Raw genomic sequence first — 15,185 nt, forward strand, 5'->3', positions numbered from 1 at the left:
TGAACATTTTTTGGAAGAAGCCGGTTTCGGTATGGAGTCAAAATTCTACCTCCAATACTAAAGGCCGACTCAGAGGCCACCGTAGTAAGAGGGATGGTAAGCAAATCCCACGCCATATCAGCTAAATCACTGCCACCCATCATCTGAAGTTGCCCTTTAAGTATTCTCAGCATACTATCGTTGTTGGTAGCGTTATCCAGAGTGAAAGAGAATACATTTTTCTCCAAACCCCAATCCTTCAAACACTCAATAATCGTGCTAGCAATTTCTCCACCAGTGTGTGGACACTTCAGAACGCAGAAAGCTAAAACCTTATTGTTTAATTTCCAGTCATCATCAATGAAAGAGGCAGTCAAACAAAGATAACCCATGGTAGTGGGACGAGCTAGCCACAAATCAGAAGTAAAGCAAACTCTACCCTGATGCTTTGCAAACACATTCCTAAGCTTTTCCTTTTCTATTTCATATCTTCTAAAGACATCAGCGACAGCAGTTTGTCTACAAATTGGCTTACAATCCGGATTGAGATACAAACTCCTTGCTCTAACCTTTTCATATTCAGCATATCTAAACGGCAAATCATGATAGATTATGATCTCGCTAGTCATCTCTCTATCAACTTTATGATCATATGGAACTCTATCTACCTTCTTAGGCTTTTTTGGACAGGTTTCTAAATGGCGATGCAAGTGTTGTGTGCCATGTGTTTTAGTATTGATCACTAGTTTTCTACCACAATAGTTACACTGACCTCTTTCCTTGCCATCACTTTCAACTCCAACTGAGGTAAATCGTTCCAAACTGTAGAAGTTAAGCGCCTCTTGCGTGGTTTTGTTGCTTGAGTTGTTTCAGCTACTTGCGTGTCACTTGGTTCTGGTTCTTGCATCTCTGTTTCTTCCTCACTCACTGCATTTTCCTCATTCAAAGCATCTTCTTCATTCATGTTCATGTATTCCTCTTGAGCCTCAAGGATTGCAATTGTGTTGAGAGAATCTAAATCCATCCTGAAAATACACAAAAATGTTAAGATGATGATCCTTAAGATGTATATATCCTTAAGAGTAAGAGTCATGAGATGTATATACCTTAAGGACGAGCTGATGATCCTTGCCTGAGTTGGATCGTATACTTCTTCCTCAGCTGGTGATCCTTGCCGATATCTGAAACCCAGAATCAAAATCAGAGGAAGAGTTGTTTCAGAGATTGCTCTCGAAGAAGATGAAAAAATGTCAAAACAAGTAGCTTACCGTAGCTTAATGAAGAAAACGAAGAGACCCTTTTCTCGATTTCTCAAGTTTACCGTAGCAGATCGGCGATACGACTCTCGAGGATCATCTCCGAGACGCTGAAGCACCTTGACTCTGATTCGAGGAAGAGTGTGAGGTGGTTCGTGATGGGTGATGACGACACGGTCTCGTCACCGATAATCTAATTAGGGTTCTGAGGAAGTACGACCACGAGCTTGTCGGAATCTCACTTGCAGAACATTTTTTTTTCTTATGGAATGGCTTACGGTAGAGGAGGTTTCTAACGACGTCGTTTTCTCTTTTTTTTTTTAAAAAAAAAAACTAAACGGGTAACGGGTAAAAATTTTTATATTTTGACTCCGCCCATTTATTAAACGGGCCTTAATGAGTAACCCGGTATGGACCCGTTAAGTTTTACATACAAATAAACGGGTAACGGGCCAGAAATTTTATACAGAGCCCGTTAGAGCCCGCGGGTTGGAAGCCCGTTTTAACATCCCTAGTTGTGGGCCTTTTATGTTCTCCAAAAGCCCAGCCCACTAAATGTTAATGTCTAACTTGGATGAATTTTGTGTGACGGCCGTATAAGTGAAACAGTAAATTTGAATTTTGCTTCACTATTTAGAAAACAATAATATAACTTTGTGGTATGGGCCCATTGTGGCTCACTTGGATGAGTTTAGTATTAGTGTTTTTGCAATCACATCATCTCCTCTCTTTTCATATATACTCAAATCTTTATATTAGTAGTACAAACGAGTGACAGAATCATCTTGAGTCTAACTGAGAAGTGAGAACTGTATAACTCGAATGAGGCATGTAATGAGTAAAGCTTGATGAAGCAAAGGTTTTGGAAGTGAAGAACATAGTTCCCGAGGTTGTCTCTAACGTTGTTGCGCATCAAATAGAGAGAATCTTTGATGAGAAAACAAGAAAATGACTGAGATTTCTCACATTTTTGCTAGAGATAAAGTAAGGAAACAGGCAAGAATGATTGTAAATTTTCGTTCATGGGATTATTCAAGAAGCGAATGTATTTCAAGAAGAGCTTATTCTCGAACTTGCAAAAGCAGTGAGTTAGATATGGTTTGTGTATTACTGGAGATGAGAAGCGAAAGCTGACATGACTTCCTTGTAGACTGGCTTCTTGAAATCCACTGCCTGAAGTAATCGGAAACAGAAGAAGATGAGTGAAAAAGTAGTAGTAGAATCTAAAAGCTGAAACTCTAACACATATAAAAGAAAAGAAAAAAACTGGACTCACAAGTTCAACGAGCTGATCAGGAGACACCCATGACCACTCCCCAAACTCGGGTTGCTCAGTTCCGTCACCAAGAAGATTAATTTCTTCGTCTTTCCCAGTAAATTTCAGAAGAAACCTGAGGATTTCCACACAGTATTTGATCAGTTCTAAACTCAAAATCAAAATGACATGAGTCTGCGATTAAATATAAAAGTGAGTGTATGATGAAAGACTCACCACTTCTGAGCTTGACCCTTCCAGTCAGATCCCCATCGGACCTTAAGCTTCTCCCTAACATCTGGAGGGAAATCATAAGTTATCCAGTGAGGTGCCTACACAGACCAAACAGAAGAATCTAATGTTATTAAAACAACTTGTTTTCAACTTATGACATACGTTTTTAAGAAGAAAGCAAAAAAAAAGCAAAACCTCGGCGATGATCTCAGCGGAGTGAACACCAGTCTCTTCCTTAAGCTCTCTCATGACAGCAACTCTTGGATCTTCACCCTCGTCTATTCCACCCTATATCAACCCCATCCAATACCAAAAAAACCATTCAACTCAACTGATTCTATCTTTGATAATCTAAACAAACAAATGGAATCTAGAGATCAACAACACCTGAGGCATTTGCCAAGCACTCGGAATATCCAACCTCGACGCAGCGAAGATCTAGCAAGTTATCGAGAATCAAATTATCACCAAAAAACAAAAGAAGAAGAAGCTGTTTCAGAGATGATTACCTTTTTGGAAGGATTCATGAGACAGACACCTACGTTTCTTCTATAACCTTCCGGTGGAGATTCCATCGACGACGATGAAGAACAACAACGAGCGGAGGAGGAGGAGGAGGATGCTGGAGACTGACGGCAGCGATGGGAGAAGGGCTGGCTGGAGAATTTGAGCGGTTTCAAGGGGTAGTTTCGTAAAAGAGGAGTTACAGACGGACAAGGAAGATGCTGTAAGAGAAGGGATCTGTACACTAATGCCATTTGATTTCGAACCAAACCACTTTCCACGGAATAAAGTATCCAATTTGACACTTATGCCCCTGACTCATCTTTGTATTTACAGTTTTGCCCTTATGAGTGATGCAATTTCAGACAAACACATGAGCTCATCATAATAATCGTTGGGTATTTTTTTATTATTTTCTTTCTTTTTTGTAACAAATAATCGTTGGGTTACAAAATATGATTTAATTCGATATATCAAAAACAGAGTGAGCTCGTAAATTTAATCTTGAATCGAAGGAAACAAAATGTTGAATTAATCCATAAACACTCCAATACAAAAAACAAAATTAAAACTCATTCGTTGATTCAAAAAAATGCCTTTAGAATCTTCTTCCACCACGGCCAAACGCATTGCTCTGTACCACGGCTTGTGCCTCCACTTGAGAAAACCCGGAAACATCAGACATTCCCAAAGAAGCAAGCATCTCCAGCGTCTCCTTATCCACCTTAACATCATCCGTTTTAATCGCCGACTCGTCGGGGACAAAGTCCATTCTCCGTTCACGCTCTTCCTCTTGCAGCTTGAGCGAGATCCCACGCACTGGTCCCTTCTGGATACGTTTCATCAAGTGTGTGGAGAATCCAGCGATCTTGTTGCGTAGTCTTTTCGACGGGATGATCGCAACTTCCTCCAAGATCTTCTTGTTCGTGTGGAAGTCGAGTGTCATCCTTGAGTAGTACTTCTCTATCACTTGACGTGATGATTTCTTCACGGTTTTGGTACGAACACGACCCATCTCTCACCACACTTTTTTTTTTACTTAAACTGTAACAAATTAAGTTAACAAATGAGAATACGAACAAGAACGACAACAAACTATGATTCCAGCTAGACGAGTTCAGACATTAAGTTGATAAATCAAACAGGTAAATAATACAATCTAGAGAACACAAGCAACTCAAAAGAGATACATTAAGCTGCCATATGTGGACTTCTTTTATACATCTTCATGTGTGCAACGAATCTAAGCGAAATATGACTATCAATCTAACACATCCGACACAAACTAGAGTTGACGCATGTGTTCCTTACCAATGACGTACATTTTAAGTAAAGGAGAATGTACCTGTACGGTTGGCCGGAGCTGGAGAGGAGATGACGCGTCGGTAAATGCAGAAGATAAGCAAAAAGACGGAGGTGACGAAAATATTATCTATAAATATCAGAATCTTTTTAGGGTTTTTAAAGCCCATTAATTGATAAAGCCCATTTAATCAGCAAAACTTACTAAATGGGCTTTACCGTTACTAGATGGATAACAATTGAGTTTTACTCTCACCTAAACCCAACATGACAATTTTTTTTTATCATCATAAAATGAAAAGGCAATTGGGAGCAGGGGTGGGCATTTTACCCGATACCCGAAACCGCACCCGAAGAGGTATTAAGTTAGGAGAGATTGTAAATCCGAATCTGAACGGGTAATATTCAAATCCGAATGGATATTCGAATATAACCGAACATATATATACTTACCCTTATATTTCTAGTTTACATCTCTTATTTTTGTTAAATATTTATATTGATGTTACACATACTTTAAAATCATAAGTATATATATAATTATGGAGAAAATGATTTGATATTCATTTAAAATGCATGTCAAACTTTTTGTTTCATGTATTAACAAAAATTTCATTCAAAGTTTAAAAACAATACCCAAATTAATATCTATTTGTTTTTGAAATGTTATCTCCAAACCTATTAATCATTCAATCTATAAAAATAAAAATTTAGTTAAGTAAAATCTATATTTTTAAATACAAAAAACTTTAAAAAAAAATGAAAAACGTTATTTTTTTCTTTTAAAATCTAAATATCTGAATCTGATTCAAAATAACCGAACCCGAACTAAAAATACCCGAACATGAGCTGAAGTACAGAAATACTCGAACGGGTTCTCTATCCCTATACTAAAATATCCGAAAATCCAAAATACCCGATCCGAACCCGAACGGGTATCCGAACGCCCACTCCTAATTGGGAGTATGAGGAAGGATTAAAGACTAATTAAATTAAAACTCGGGGCTATTTTGTAAACTAAAGTAAACACGAGGGTGAATCTTGCGATTGTTTCTCTATAAAACGCATATAAAGAAGGAAAAGGCCGTAGAGAGATACCTGGCAGGTTACTTTTGTTGCTTTCTATGATAATTTGATGGCTTGGTGGGAGCAGTGGGGAAGGGACGAAGAGAAAATGTTCGAGGAAGCGCTGGTGCTCACGGAGAATGATCCTAACAGGTTTGAGACTATCGCCAGCTATCTTGAGATGCCGCTCGAGGTTGTGAAGCACCACTACGACGCTTTGGTTCACGATGTTGAACGTATCGAATCGGGTCCCTATGGTACTATCGATTATCAAGATCACGCAGATGGGCTCCTCTCATCCGAAACTAAACACGTGGAGAAAGATAACAAGAGAGGAAGACCGTGGACAGCAAAGGAGCACGGGTTAGTCTTTAAGACTCATGAACTATGGTTTTCGTTTCATTTGGGTCAAGAACGAGTTTAGCGTTACTTCTGCTCGTCGTGATGGTTTAGAGTTAGAGTTTTCGTTTCTTGTTTAGGCCAAGAACGACTTTAGTGTTACTGTTGTTAGGGAGCGTATTAATTAACAATTTTAACTTTTGCTCGTGTGATGGTCTAGGTTTTGTTGAGTTTAAGGGAAAGTATATAAACTAAACTGGTGATTTTTTTTTTTTTTTTTTAACAACACTAAACGGGTGATGAACTGTTAGATTTTTATATTGCTTAGGTAATCACGTAAAGGCTCTCTTCTCTTATTTATTACGTTTTATACGATTTTCTAAGAGCATCTTGATTTTTAACAAACTTGGCTAAAGGGTTTTGCCTATATCTGATGATATTTTCAGAGACTTTCTGAAAGGATTAGACGAGTTTGGGAGAGGAGATTGGAAGAGTGTATCGAGAAAGTATGTGAAGACAAGGTCTGCAAGGCAAGTCGCAAGCCATGCACAAAAGTATTTCCAGAGGCAAGACATGGAGAATCATGCAAAGAAGCGCTCCAGTATCAATGACATGACTTTGGTTGATGTTAATGATGCTGATGATGTACCCGCCCCTCGATCCGACTCGGAATCTACGATGGACCCGGCACATTTTGGTCAGCAGACGCCTTAGTTCTAGCTATCATCAGTCCCCCGACGAGGTTTTGGGCATTACATGATGATATATAAAGATGATGACGAGAGTTTTAGTTGACAAACTTGTTAATTGATTGGGGTTTTTGTTCTTGCTTTTTTCACACTTTAAAAAAAATTGTAATAGGAATCATAATATGTTTGGCCTTGTATACTTTTGTCTTACTCGGATTTACGAACGCACATTGTCTTGTTCATGCTTAATGCTTGTAGAAAAATCTGAATGTTGAAATATAGGATCAAAAACACCTTCGAATGGGTGGAGTCTCATGTTCTAGGCTCTATTAATTATCAATTATAAAATGACGTCTCTTTTGATAACTAGTCAAGACTTCTGAAGTAATCCAGAAAACGGTGGTTGTTTTTCTTTGAACGCACTATAGATACGATTCTATAAAAATAGTAAAGTGAAGACTTTATTGAAGATAATAATATGATTTTACAAAAGAGTAGTAGTAGTTCACACTAACTAAATGATCAATGATCAGATTATATGTGAAAGGCACGTTTAGTCAACCATTTGACTTCTCAATGAATCTTTGACCTTACTACCTTTTCCTTTCTTATAACCTTTGGAATCTTCAGATTTCATTTTTCTATACTTAGAGCTCTTGAGTAATAGGATCTCATCGTTATTCCCCTCTATGGATCCTTCCGATATTCCAACGCTTATCTGATCATGGTCGATGTCGTTCTTCCTATAAGGCTTTTCATGATTTTCGGATCGATCGAAACAATGATTACTAGAACCTTCAACATGTTCAATCCAATCAAGATAATCCTTTTTAGAAGTAAAATCAGAAGGGTTCTTAGTTGATTCTTCTGATTGGTCTACTTCACCGCTTCTTTTAGGAGTAACGTCTTCACATTGAGATTTCTGACCGTTTCTGCTAGATCCTTCGAGCTGGTCCACACGGTCACGAGCACCTTTCTTAGTTGAACCTTCAGCGTTGTCCATACGATCACGACCCCTAATCAAATCTTCAAGATGATCCATATGTCCGTGTCTAACCGAACCTTCAAGCTGATCTTTATCACCGCGGTTCATGTTCCTAACCGAACCTTCAAGCTGGTCGTCCTTGCTAACCGAGCGTTCAGACCTTTGGGATTGTTCTTGATCGTCCACGTGGATATTCTTTTTTGTTTTCTCTCTTAGCATCAGCTTACGATGCATGGACTCCATAATCTTTTTAACTTTAGGTGTCTCCTTCGTTTCATTGTTTTCCTCATTTTCCGGCGAGTGATTTTCCTGGAAAAGCTCTCCACCGTCCTCCGACTTCATAGACCCCTCTTGCCGGAGCCGGCTCTTGTGGAGCTTCACGTACTTAGATGATAACTTTTTGGTCATTTTCTTCATTTTCTTTTGATCTCAATAAGTAATATAAGATTTGTAAAGTTTTTGTTTTCAATCACTTGGAAACTTAATAAACTTTATATATAGGGTAATGAAAGTTAGGAGTACAGAAGAAAAAGTTATTTATAAAGTTACAAAATTCCCAAAAGAAGTAATTTGTTTTGCTTATTTGCTCTAATGTTTACAAGATTGCTAATTATAAAACGCGGTTTTAACTTTTAGACAGCACAGACACAACCATCAAGGCTAAAGATTTAACACGGGTTTTATTACCCACAACAGCAAAAACTCTGTCCAACGTGCCAATTTTACCGGAATTTAAAGATTTTATTGGCAGCTACCAAAACATAGAAATCAAGATAAAGTGGTTTCTCCTATTTTTAGAAATTTGAAGGTCACATTTTTTTTTAATGAATATGCCTATGCATATATAATGTGTAAATTAATTCTGGTTACAAGATATGAATTCGGCCACAACGTGTTATTTATAAATTTGGGTTGCCCAATTATGTTCTTCTCCATATATAAGCCATGCTTGTTGCCATCTCCACCGCACTTTTCACAATGGTGCTAATGCCCTTGCCTGTGATTCCGGCATTGCTACTAGTTTGCCTCCCCCACCACGCTCTTTCTGATGCTTCAACAATCAACACCCTATTCTCAAGAAGATGATTTCGTCTGCATATGGAATAATGGAAACAGCCTCTTCAAACGTCATCAAGCCTTGGTTCTAACTTTATCGTTTTACACAAATGCTTTGTTGCCATATTTCAAGATGCACCCCTATTTATTGCTAGTGCCCTAGAAAACATATATATTGCAAAATATGTATAGTGCCAAGCATGGACATATCTATGAATCATTGGTGAAGAACCCACAAATTTTTAAGAGCTAATATATATATATATATATATATATATATATATATATATATATATATATAAATAGTGAAGTCTTCAAACTATTAAACTTTACTTTTATTAACTTCCCTACTAAATTGTCTATAATCCTCAAAAACTACTATCTATCATTTTGTGTAGTTATGGATTTATTTCTTCATAGGTATTGTTTCTTCCTTGTATTAACAAGACTATCAGTCTATCACTCTCACTCTCTTTTTATGGTCGATATATAAGAGCACCCCCATTAGTGAACTTATCGAGAGGTTCACACAGATTCCAAAACAAAAAAAATATTAAAATAAGGAATAGTGATGAACTTGTCTCTCTCCACCTTTTCCCAGTGAACCTGGTTCATCACTGTAGTGCGGGCTTCATGGCACGTGGCGGCCCGCGGTTGGTCCGAAAAAATAATTTTTTTTTTTTAAACAAAAATCAAACCAAAAAATAAAAAATAAAAAAATAATTTGTGAACCCCTTTCATGGGGTTCACTAATGGAGGTGCTCTAAGATATATATTGATCATGGTGGAATAACGAAAGTTTAACAAATTGGATCAAATATACAATCATCGTTACTTGAATAAAATACTATCACTCTCACTCTTTACAGTAACACTTGAATTAAAAAGTAATTTAATACTCATTTTGTTACAAATACACATGTTCTACAAGAAAAAATTAATTCAAAATACATTGTTGTCTTTTCAATGCATTTTTATCAATAGTTCTAAACTTCAAAGATTTAATTGTGTTCACTAAATTATTATTAGCTTAAAATGATTGAAAATTAAATAATCACAAAAAATGATAGATTTATAATTAGTAGTATATAATATGGGTTGTACTAACATGTTCTGAAAATTTTAAAATATAAATTTTGAAACAAATGAAGTATTTAGATAGACTTAATGAAAATAAATAAAAAAAATATTTTTTTGTCATCGACCAATCATGTCACAGTCATACCTGCCCAAGGGACAAGACTATATCCTTTCAAAACATAACTCGCGTCAACTCTATCACTTCAAATCTCTTATCTCGCTCTCTCTTTCGTACAAGCTTTCGCCGTGGTTTAAGTTTCTGTGAGAGATCGAAGCTATGTCTCAGGTATTTCAATCGGGATTTCAACTCTCTTCTTAGAATTCCATTTACGTGATCTGGGTCACCGTAAAGACTGTTACTTTATCGCAATTATCACCGTTTTGGTATAGATAGGGTTTCAAACTTTTCGATCTATCTGTAAGATATGTAGATTATTCGTTGCTGTAATAACAATGATCTCTCTGCTTGCGTAGATCTATCAACTATAGTTTCAATCCAGTATATAATATCGCAACAATTGAGATCTTGATAAGACTATTACTCGTGAGGCAAGACAGTATTATATATCATTATTAACTGAAAAGGGTTTGGTGTGTTCTGATTGGTTCTTCGATTATGTTTGATAAATGTGTTTGAAAGGATTTGCACTTTTGTTTTCTGGTGTAGACCGTTGTTCTAAGAGTGGCTATGTCATGCGAAGGATGTGTTGGAGCTGTTAAAAGAGTTCTCGGTAAAATGGAAGGTTAGCTTTTCTATGACTAATCATAACTATTTGATGTTATGTTTTGTCTCTCAAAATGCTTTAAAAACCAGTTGTCTTCTCGTCCCATTTGTCCTTACCCATACATATAGATTCCATGAAAAAGATTCTCAATCTCGTGTTTTGTTTTAACCTCTTTTGCTTGGCAGGCGTGGAGTCATTTGATGTGGATATAAAGGAGCAAAAGGTGACAGTGAAAGGCAATGTGCAGCCCGACGCTGTTTTGCAGACCGTATCAAAAACTGGAAAGAAATCAGCTTTCTGGGACACAGAGGCTGAAACAGCCAAGGCCTAAAGAGAAGCAGAGCATCTCATGTGGCTCTGTTTTTAATAAAACTCTGTATGGGATCCTTCTTTGTTTCTGTGACTTGTGTCTGAGACAACCTTGTTTTAATCATTGAAAGTAATGTGGTTTAAAAACAGTTCTTTGAATAATTGAGGCCTCTCATGTCCCAAAACATACAATCTTTCAGCAAATACAAAACCTTCTTAGTTATCTTCAATGATAACAGTTTGGTTTAACACAGTGAGTTGTGTTTAATTTAGTTTGAGCCAATGATTGCAAAATATTTGGGACTACCGCTTTGGTAATTATTTTCAGCTTTCATCCATATAAGAGTAACACAGAATGACATTTTCAACATAACACAGTAACTTAATACAGGTTTTGTGACAAAGAATCAAAAGGATGCAGATTTATTTCAATTCAAAATCAGGTCTTTGATCCATCTTCTATGACTGTGGGAACTAACTCAAGTGGTGGTGCTTGGTATTGGTTGAATAGCTGCAAGAGGATTCACTTGGTATGAAAAAGCAAGCTTCCAGAAATCTACAATTGCTTTCTTCGTGGACTCCATTTGTCTGCGAATGATCCTAAAAACATGAAAGCAAAACACAATGTATGTTTTCATCACCATAAGTTCTGATCAAATAAGTATGTTTGCTCAGGAAAATTCTTACCGTATTAAAGCAGCTCGTTTTCTTTGTAAAGCGTAGCATATGATTAATCCAACGAGGCTTATGGCAACTTTTCCCCTGGACATGCTGAATCGGGTATTACCAAGACTTAGGCTAAGAGGACGAGACGACCAAGGTTCATGTTGTTTAGAGAGTTTCAGGATATAATCATTCTTTTCACTAGCCAAAGATTTGTTGATATTCACCACATCGTAAGAAGGAGTTTCCTCTAAAGAAGTAGCCTCTTGAACGTTTGGTGATTTGAGAGCAAGTAAAGAATCCAATCTTCTTAAAATTCCCTGAAACAGAGATTTGACTTAGTTGGAACACAGTTCATAGACAAAAGACAACACATGAAAATATTCAATTGTACCTGTCGTCTTTCCTCAGACAACGCAGCTTGCTCAACCCATGAAACGGCTAGACACACGTCGTTTGTGTCTTTCCCAAGAACTCCAAAGGTATACAGCTCCACAACTTCCATGTACTCATCAATATCCAACGATGTATTCCCATGGAACACTTTTTCACTTAATCCAGCATCATTAAGGATATAGTGGTTGTCCTTGTAAACCCATATGCTAAAGAACTCTTCCAGAATCTCACGTACACCCGAGTAGGAACCGTTTGATATTTGAAGACATATTCTAATTGGCGATAAAAGAACACAGGAGATGTATTAAATAGATATCTACAATACCGTTCTGTGACTTTTGTCTTTGTTAAAAGTATGCAGAAACAGCAGTATTGTACTCCTCCTAGTAAAGTAAATGTTAGCATTTATCACGACCTCTCAAGTATTTGGCTAAAATCATTTTCCCTCACTCGCCTCATAGGTTATTTTATGTTATTTTACTCCTAGTTCTGACTCCTATTTACAGAAGGAACCAAGTCTCCTCCTTTCCAAGCACCTTAAGCTGTAATAATATCGAAAAGAAGAGAACAAAAAGGATACCCAGTGAGAAGAACTTGAACAGGAACAGCTGCAGTTTCGCCAAACACTTGTCTTAGCTCATTTACAATCTCACCTGCCCTGCATTTAAAAAAAAAAAAAAGACATTTGTTGTGAAAAAAACTATCACAGAGCCAAAGATCACTAAACTCTAAAGTTTCTCACAGCATCCAATTCCAAACGAAAGTAAGAGAGAAAATAAATACTTTGTCATGAATCTGAAATATTTTATACCTGCCGAGACCATTCAAGGACTGGACTAGAACCATGCCAGCAGATTCAAGCATGTCAAGCAATTGATGATCACCAAGAGTTTCAACGTTGCCAAAGATTCCTTTTAGTATGGAGGAAGATAATGACTCTGCCTCTTCATACATAGAGCAAACTAGGTAGCTAACCAAAAAAAAAAAAAACAAAATTAGCTTCTGTGTTCAATTGAATCATCATTACTCTCCTGGAAAGTTTCTGAAAGAGAAAAAAAAGAAAAGGATCCATCGATTTACAGAAGATTACCTCTCAGAACGTTCAATTTCACCCCAAATACCATCAGTTGCCTCCATTTCCACTGAGAAAATCTGCAAAATGATCGAGGAGATTGATTATGTTCGTCAATGAGGTAGGAGGAGAAGCGAGCAGATAATTATTTAATTTGCTATTGGGCCAGCTTAATGGGCTTCTCCCATCGCACATAAAATATAGTTTTTTCATGAACAATTAAAAACATTATCTGCGTTCTTGGTATGTACGGTTTAGCAGAGGATATAAATATGTTTTAAATTGTGTGAATTTTCTTTATATTAATGAACCATAATGAGTCAGTCACGATCAAAATCTGAACTAAATTTCGGCGGCCCTTAAAACATTCGGCTTTATCCACGTCCCACATGGATATGTCTTCTCAGCTACTTTGTTGACTATCTAAAATGTCGATTACAGCTACTTTGTACATCATTCATAACATGTTTTAATGTCACATTCTACTGATAGCTAGCTAGCTCTAACGTTACAAAAGAAATAATTTATTGATTTGTTTGACGACAAAAGTAATAGTATTTTAACTAGAATTCACAAAACACCCGATTTTTTTTTTTTTTTTTAAGTATAGGTTCCTTTAATATATAGCACACGTCGTTTTGATAATAGTAAATTTAAACCCTTGGTTTGACCATGGCTCTTAACGGTTTCATCATAACCACCGTGAACTCCAATTTTCCCGCGAAATCAATCTCGCTTCCCGCCGGATACGCGCTCCATTCAAACTCTTGAACCATCTTCGCAAGCATCAAGTGCACGTGTACGGTCGCCATCGATAAACCGGGACAGATCCGACGGCCAACACCGAACGGCATCATCTTCACTCCGGTTACGCCGGTTATATCCGCATCCTCTTTACCCGAAACAAACCGGTCCGGATCGAATTTCTTCGGGTTAGACCAAATCTTCGGATCTTCGTTTATCCCCGGGAGGTAGAACTCGACGTTGATTCCCGCGGGAACATCGTACCCGGCGACCGTCGTCGGCTCCGTCACCGTGTGAGTCAGCGTGAAGTACGTCGGAGGATGTTTCCGGAGAATCTCTTTAACGAAGGCTTGTAAAAACACCATTTTCTCCACGTCTTTTTCCTCAACCGCACGATCTCCAACCGTCGATTTAATCTCATCGTAGAGCCGAGATTGAATCTCAGGATTCGAGATCAGCTGCGCGATTCCCCACTCGATCGCAGTCCCCGTCGTGTCCGTCCCACCGTTGAGAAACTCGGAACATAACGTCACGAGCTCTTCGTTAGACGGCGTCGTTTTACGCCCTTCGATTTTTAAGTCGAAGAGAGTATCTAAGTAGGAGAAAGACGTCGCCGTTTTGTCCGTTCCGGGATTACGAAGCGCTCTCCGTCGCCTCTCGACGAACCCGACGACGAGGTCCACCTGCTCGCGGCGGACCTCGAGAGCTCGTCTCCTCTCCTTGGAGTAAAACGGAGCGAGGATCGGGAGGTAATCGTCGAGCCTTGGATCGATCGTGATCAGCACCTTCTTCATCATCGCATCCATTTTTAAAATCGAATCTTCGTCCATCTCGATTCCGAAACACATCTCTAACAGAATACAAAACGCAGCGAATCTCGCGTTTCGTAGGACCCAGACGAGTCCCTTATTTTCAACGGCCTCCGATTTGATCCTCCCCGCGAGCTTATCCATTGCGGATCGTCTCAGCGACCCGAACTCTTTGAACCGGGTCGAGCTCAGCATGTTCTGCACCATGTTACGTCTAAGCGAACGCCACACGGGGCCGTAGACGGAAGCGTTGACTGTGAAAGTGTTGGAGCTGAAGATTGTCCGAGTTGGATTCTCTTTGGGCCGGGTCGCGAACATGGGCCCGCGCTGGATCAGAACGTCGTGGGCCAGAGTCGCGTCGGAGATGATGATCATCGTCCGGCTCCCCATTCTCAGCGTGTAGATGGGACCGTACTTCTCCCTCAGATCATCGGCGTATTCGTAAAACTGCTTCTTGGAGCGCGCGAATTGGAAGAGGTTTCCGACAACCGGCCAACCGGGAGGACCTGGAGGGAGGTTCACGCGCTTGGAGTTGGAACTATGGCGCGTGAGGAACAGTATAACGAAAGCGGATACGAGAGTGGTGATGATAGTGAAGAAGAGTGGAGGAGAGATGTTTAAGGAAGTGAGAGGGAACGAAAGGAGAGACATTTTTTTAAGCACACTCTTTGTTTTTTTCTTTCTTTGTTTTTTCACTGAGCTTTGTAGCTATGGAGGATGTAG

The 15,185-nt window shown here is 38.5% G+C and overlaps 7 protein-coding genes across 8 annotated transcripts; 2 read left to right on the top strand and 5 right to left on the bottom strand.

The window, feature by feature from the left end:
- Nucleotides 1-2,152: 2,152 nt before the first annotated feature.
- LOC106452621 (nudix hydrolase 26, chloroplastic) lies at nt 2,153-3,666 on the bottom strand. The gene is made up of 6 exons (XM_013894781.3): nt 3,234-3,666; nt 3,112-3,162; nt 2,920-3,012; nt 2,728-2,822; nt 2,512-2,626; nt 2,153-2,408 (listed from the first exon to the last, which is right to left on the bottom strand). Exons 1-6 carry the CDS (start codon nt 3,480-3,482, stop codon nt 2,343-2,345), a joined length of 669 nt encoding a protein of 222 aa, XP_013750235.2. The 5' UTR covers nt 3,483-3,666; the 3' UTR covers nt 2,153-2,342.
- A 47-nt stretch (nt 3,667-3,713) lies between these two features.
- Nucleotides 3,714-4,673, bottom strand: LOC106345564 (40S ribosomal protein S17-3-like). The gene is made up of 2 exons (XM_013784748.3): nt 4,574-4,673; nt 3,714-4,272 (listed from the first exon to the last, which is right to left on the bottom strand). Exon 2 carries the CDS (start codon nt 4,241-4,243, stop codon nt 3,827-3,829), a length of 417 nt encoding a protein of 138 aa, XP_013640202.2. The 5' UTR covers nt 4,244-4,272; nt 4,574-4,673; the 3' UTR covers nt 3,714-3,826.
- An 802-nt stretch (nt 4,674-5,475) lies between these two features.
- On the top strand, nt 5,476-6,883 carry LOC106345563 (transcription factor SRM1-like). Its single transcript, XM_048779987.1, has 2 exons — nt 5,476-5,958; nt 6,381-6,883. The coding sequence occupies exons 1-2, from the start codon at nt 5,666-5,668 to the stop codon at nt 6,646-6,648; spliced, it is 561 nt and encodes a 186-aa protein (XP_048635944.1). The 5' UTR covers nt 5,476-5,665; the 3' UTR covers nt 6,649-6,883.
- Nucleotides 6,884-7,158: 275 nt separating this feature from the next.
- Nucleotides 7,159-8,837, bottom strand: LOC106345718. The gene has a single exon (XM_013784884.2). The coding sequence runs from the start codon at nt 8,023-8,025 to the stop codon at nt 7,177-7,179; it is 849 nt and encodes a 282-aa protein (XP_013640338.2). The 5' UTR covers nt 8,026-8,837; the 3' UTR covers nt 7,159-7,176.
- A 1,034-nt stretch (nt 8,838-9,871) lies between these two features.
- LOC106452614 (copper transport protein ATX1) lies at nt 9,872-10,940 on the top strand. Its single transcript, XM_013894773.3, has 3 exons — nt 9,872-10,030; nt 10,412-10,487; nt 10,655-10,940. Exons 1-3 carry the CDS (start codon nt 10,022-10,024, stop codon nt 10,798-10,800), a joined length of 231 nt encoding a protein of 76 aa, XP_013750227.2. The 5' UTR covers nt 9,872-10,021; the 3' UTR covers nt 10,801-10,940.
- Nucleotides 10,941-11,118: 178 nt separating this feature from the next.
- On the bottom strand, nt 11,119-13,224 carry LOC106452613 (protein APEM9). 2 transcript variants are annotated; one of them, XM_013894772.3, is made up of 6 exons: nt 12,928-13,224; nt 12,649-12,807; nt 12,418-12,495; nt 11,836-11,992; nt 11,466-11,761; nt 11,119-11,378 (listed from the first exon to the last, which is right to left on the bottom strand). In XM_013894772.3, exons 1-6 carry the CDS (start codon nt 12,972-12,974, stop codon nt 11,258-11,260), a joined length of 858 nt encoding a protein of 285 aa, XP_013750226.2. In that variant the 5' UTR covers nt 12,975-13,224; the 3' UTR covers nt 11,119-11,257. The 2 variants fall into 2 exon arrangements, with proteins under 2 accessions (XP_013750226.2, XP_013750225.2); XM_013894771.3 differs by having other exon boundaries at nt 11,836-12,109.
- A 186-nt stretch (nt 13,225-13,410) lies between these two features.
- LOC106452612 (cytochrome P450 77A4) lies at nt 13,411-15,139 on the bottom strand. The gene has a single exon (XM_013894770.3). It carries the CDS (start codon nt 15,111-15,113, stop codon nt 13,563-13,565), a length of 1,551 nt encoding a protein of 516 aa, XP_013750224.2. The 5' UTR covers nt 15,114-15,139; the 3' UTR covers nt 13,411-13,562.
- Between the last annotated feature and the right edge of the window lie 46 nt (nt 15,140-15,185).

The sequence above is a fragment of the Brassica napus genome, chromosome A5 (genome assembly GCF_020379485.1).
Source record: "Brassica napus cultivar Da-Ae chromosome A5, Da-Ae, whole genome shotgun sequence".
Taxonomy (NCBI): domain Eukaryota; kingdom Viridiplantae; phylum Streptophyta; class Magnoliopsida; order Brassicales; family Brassicaceae; genus Brassica; species Brassica napus.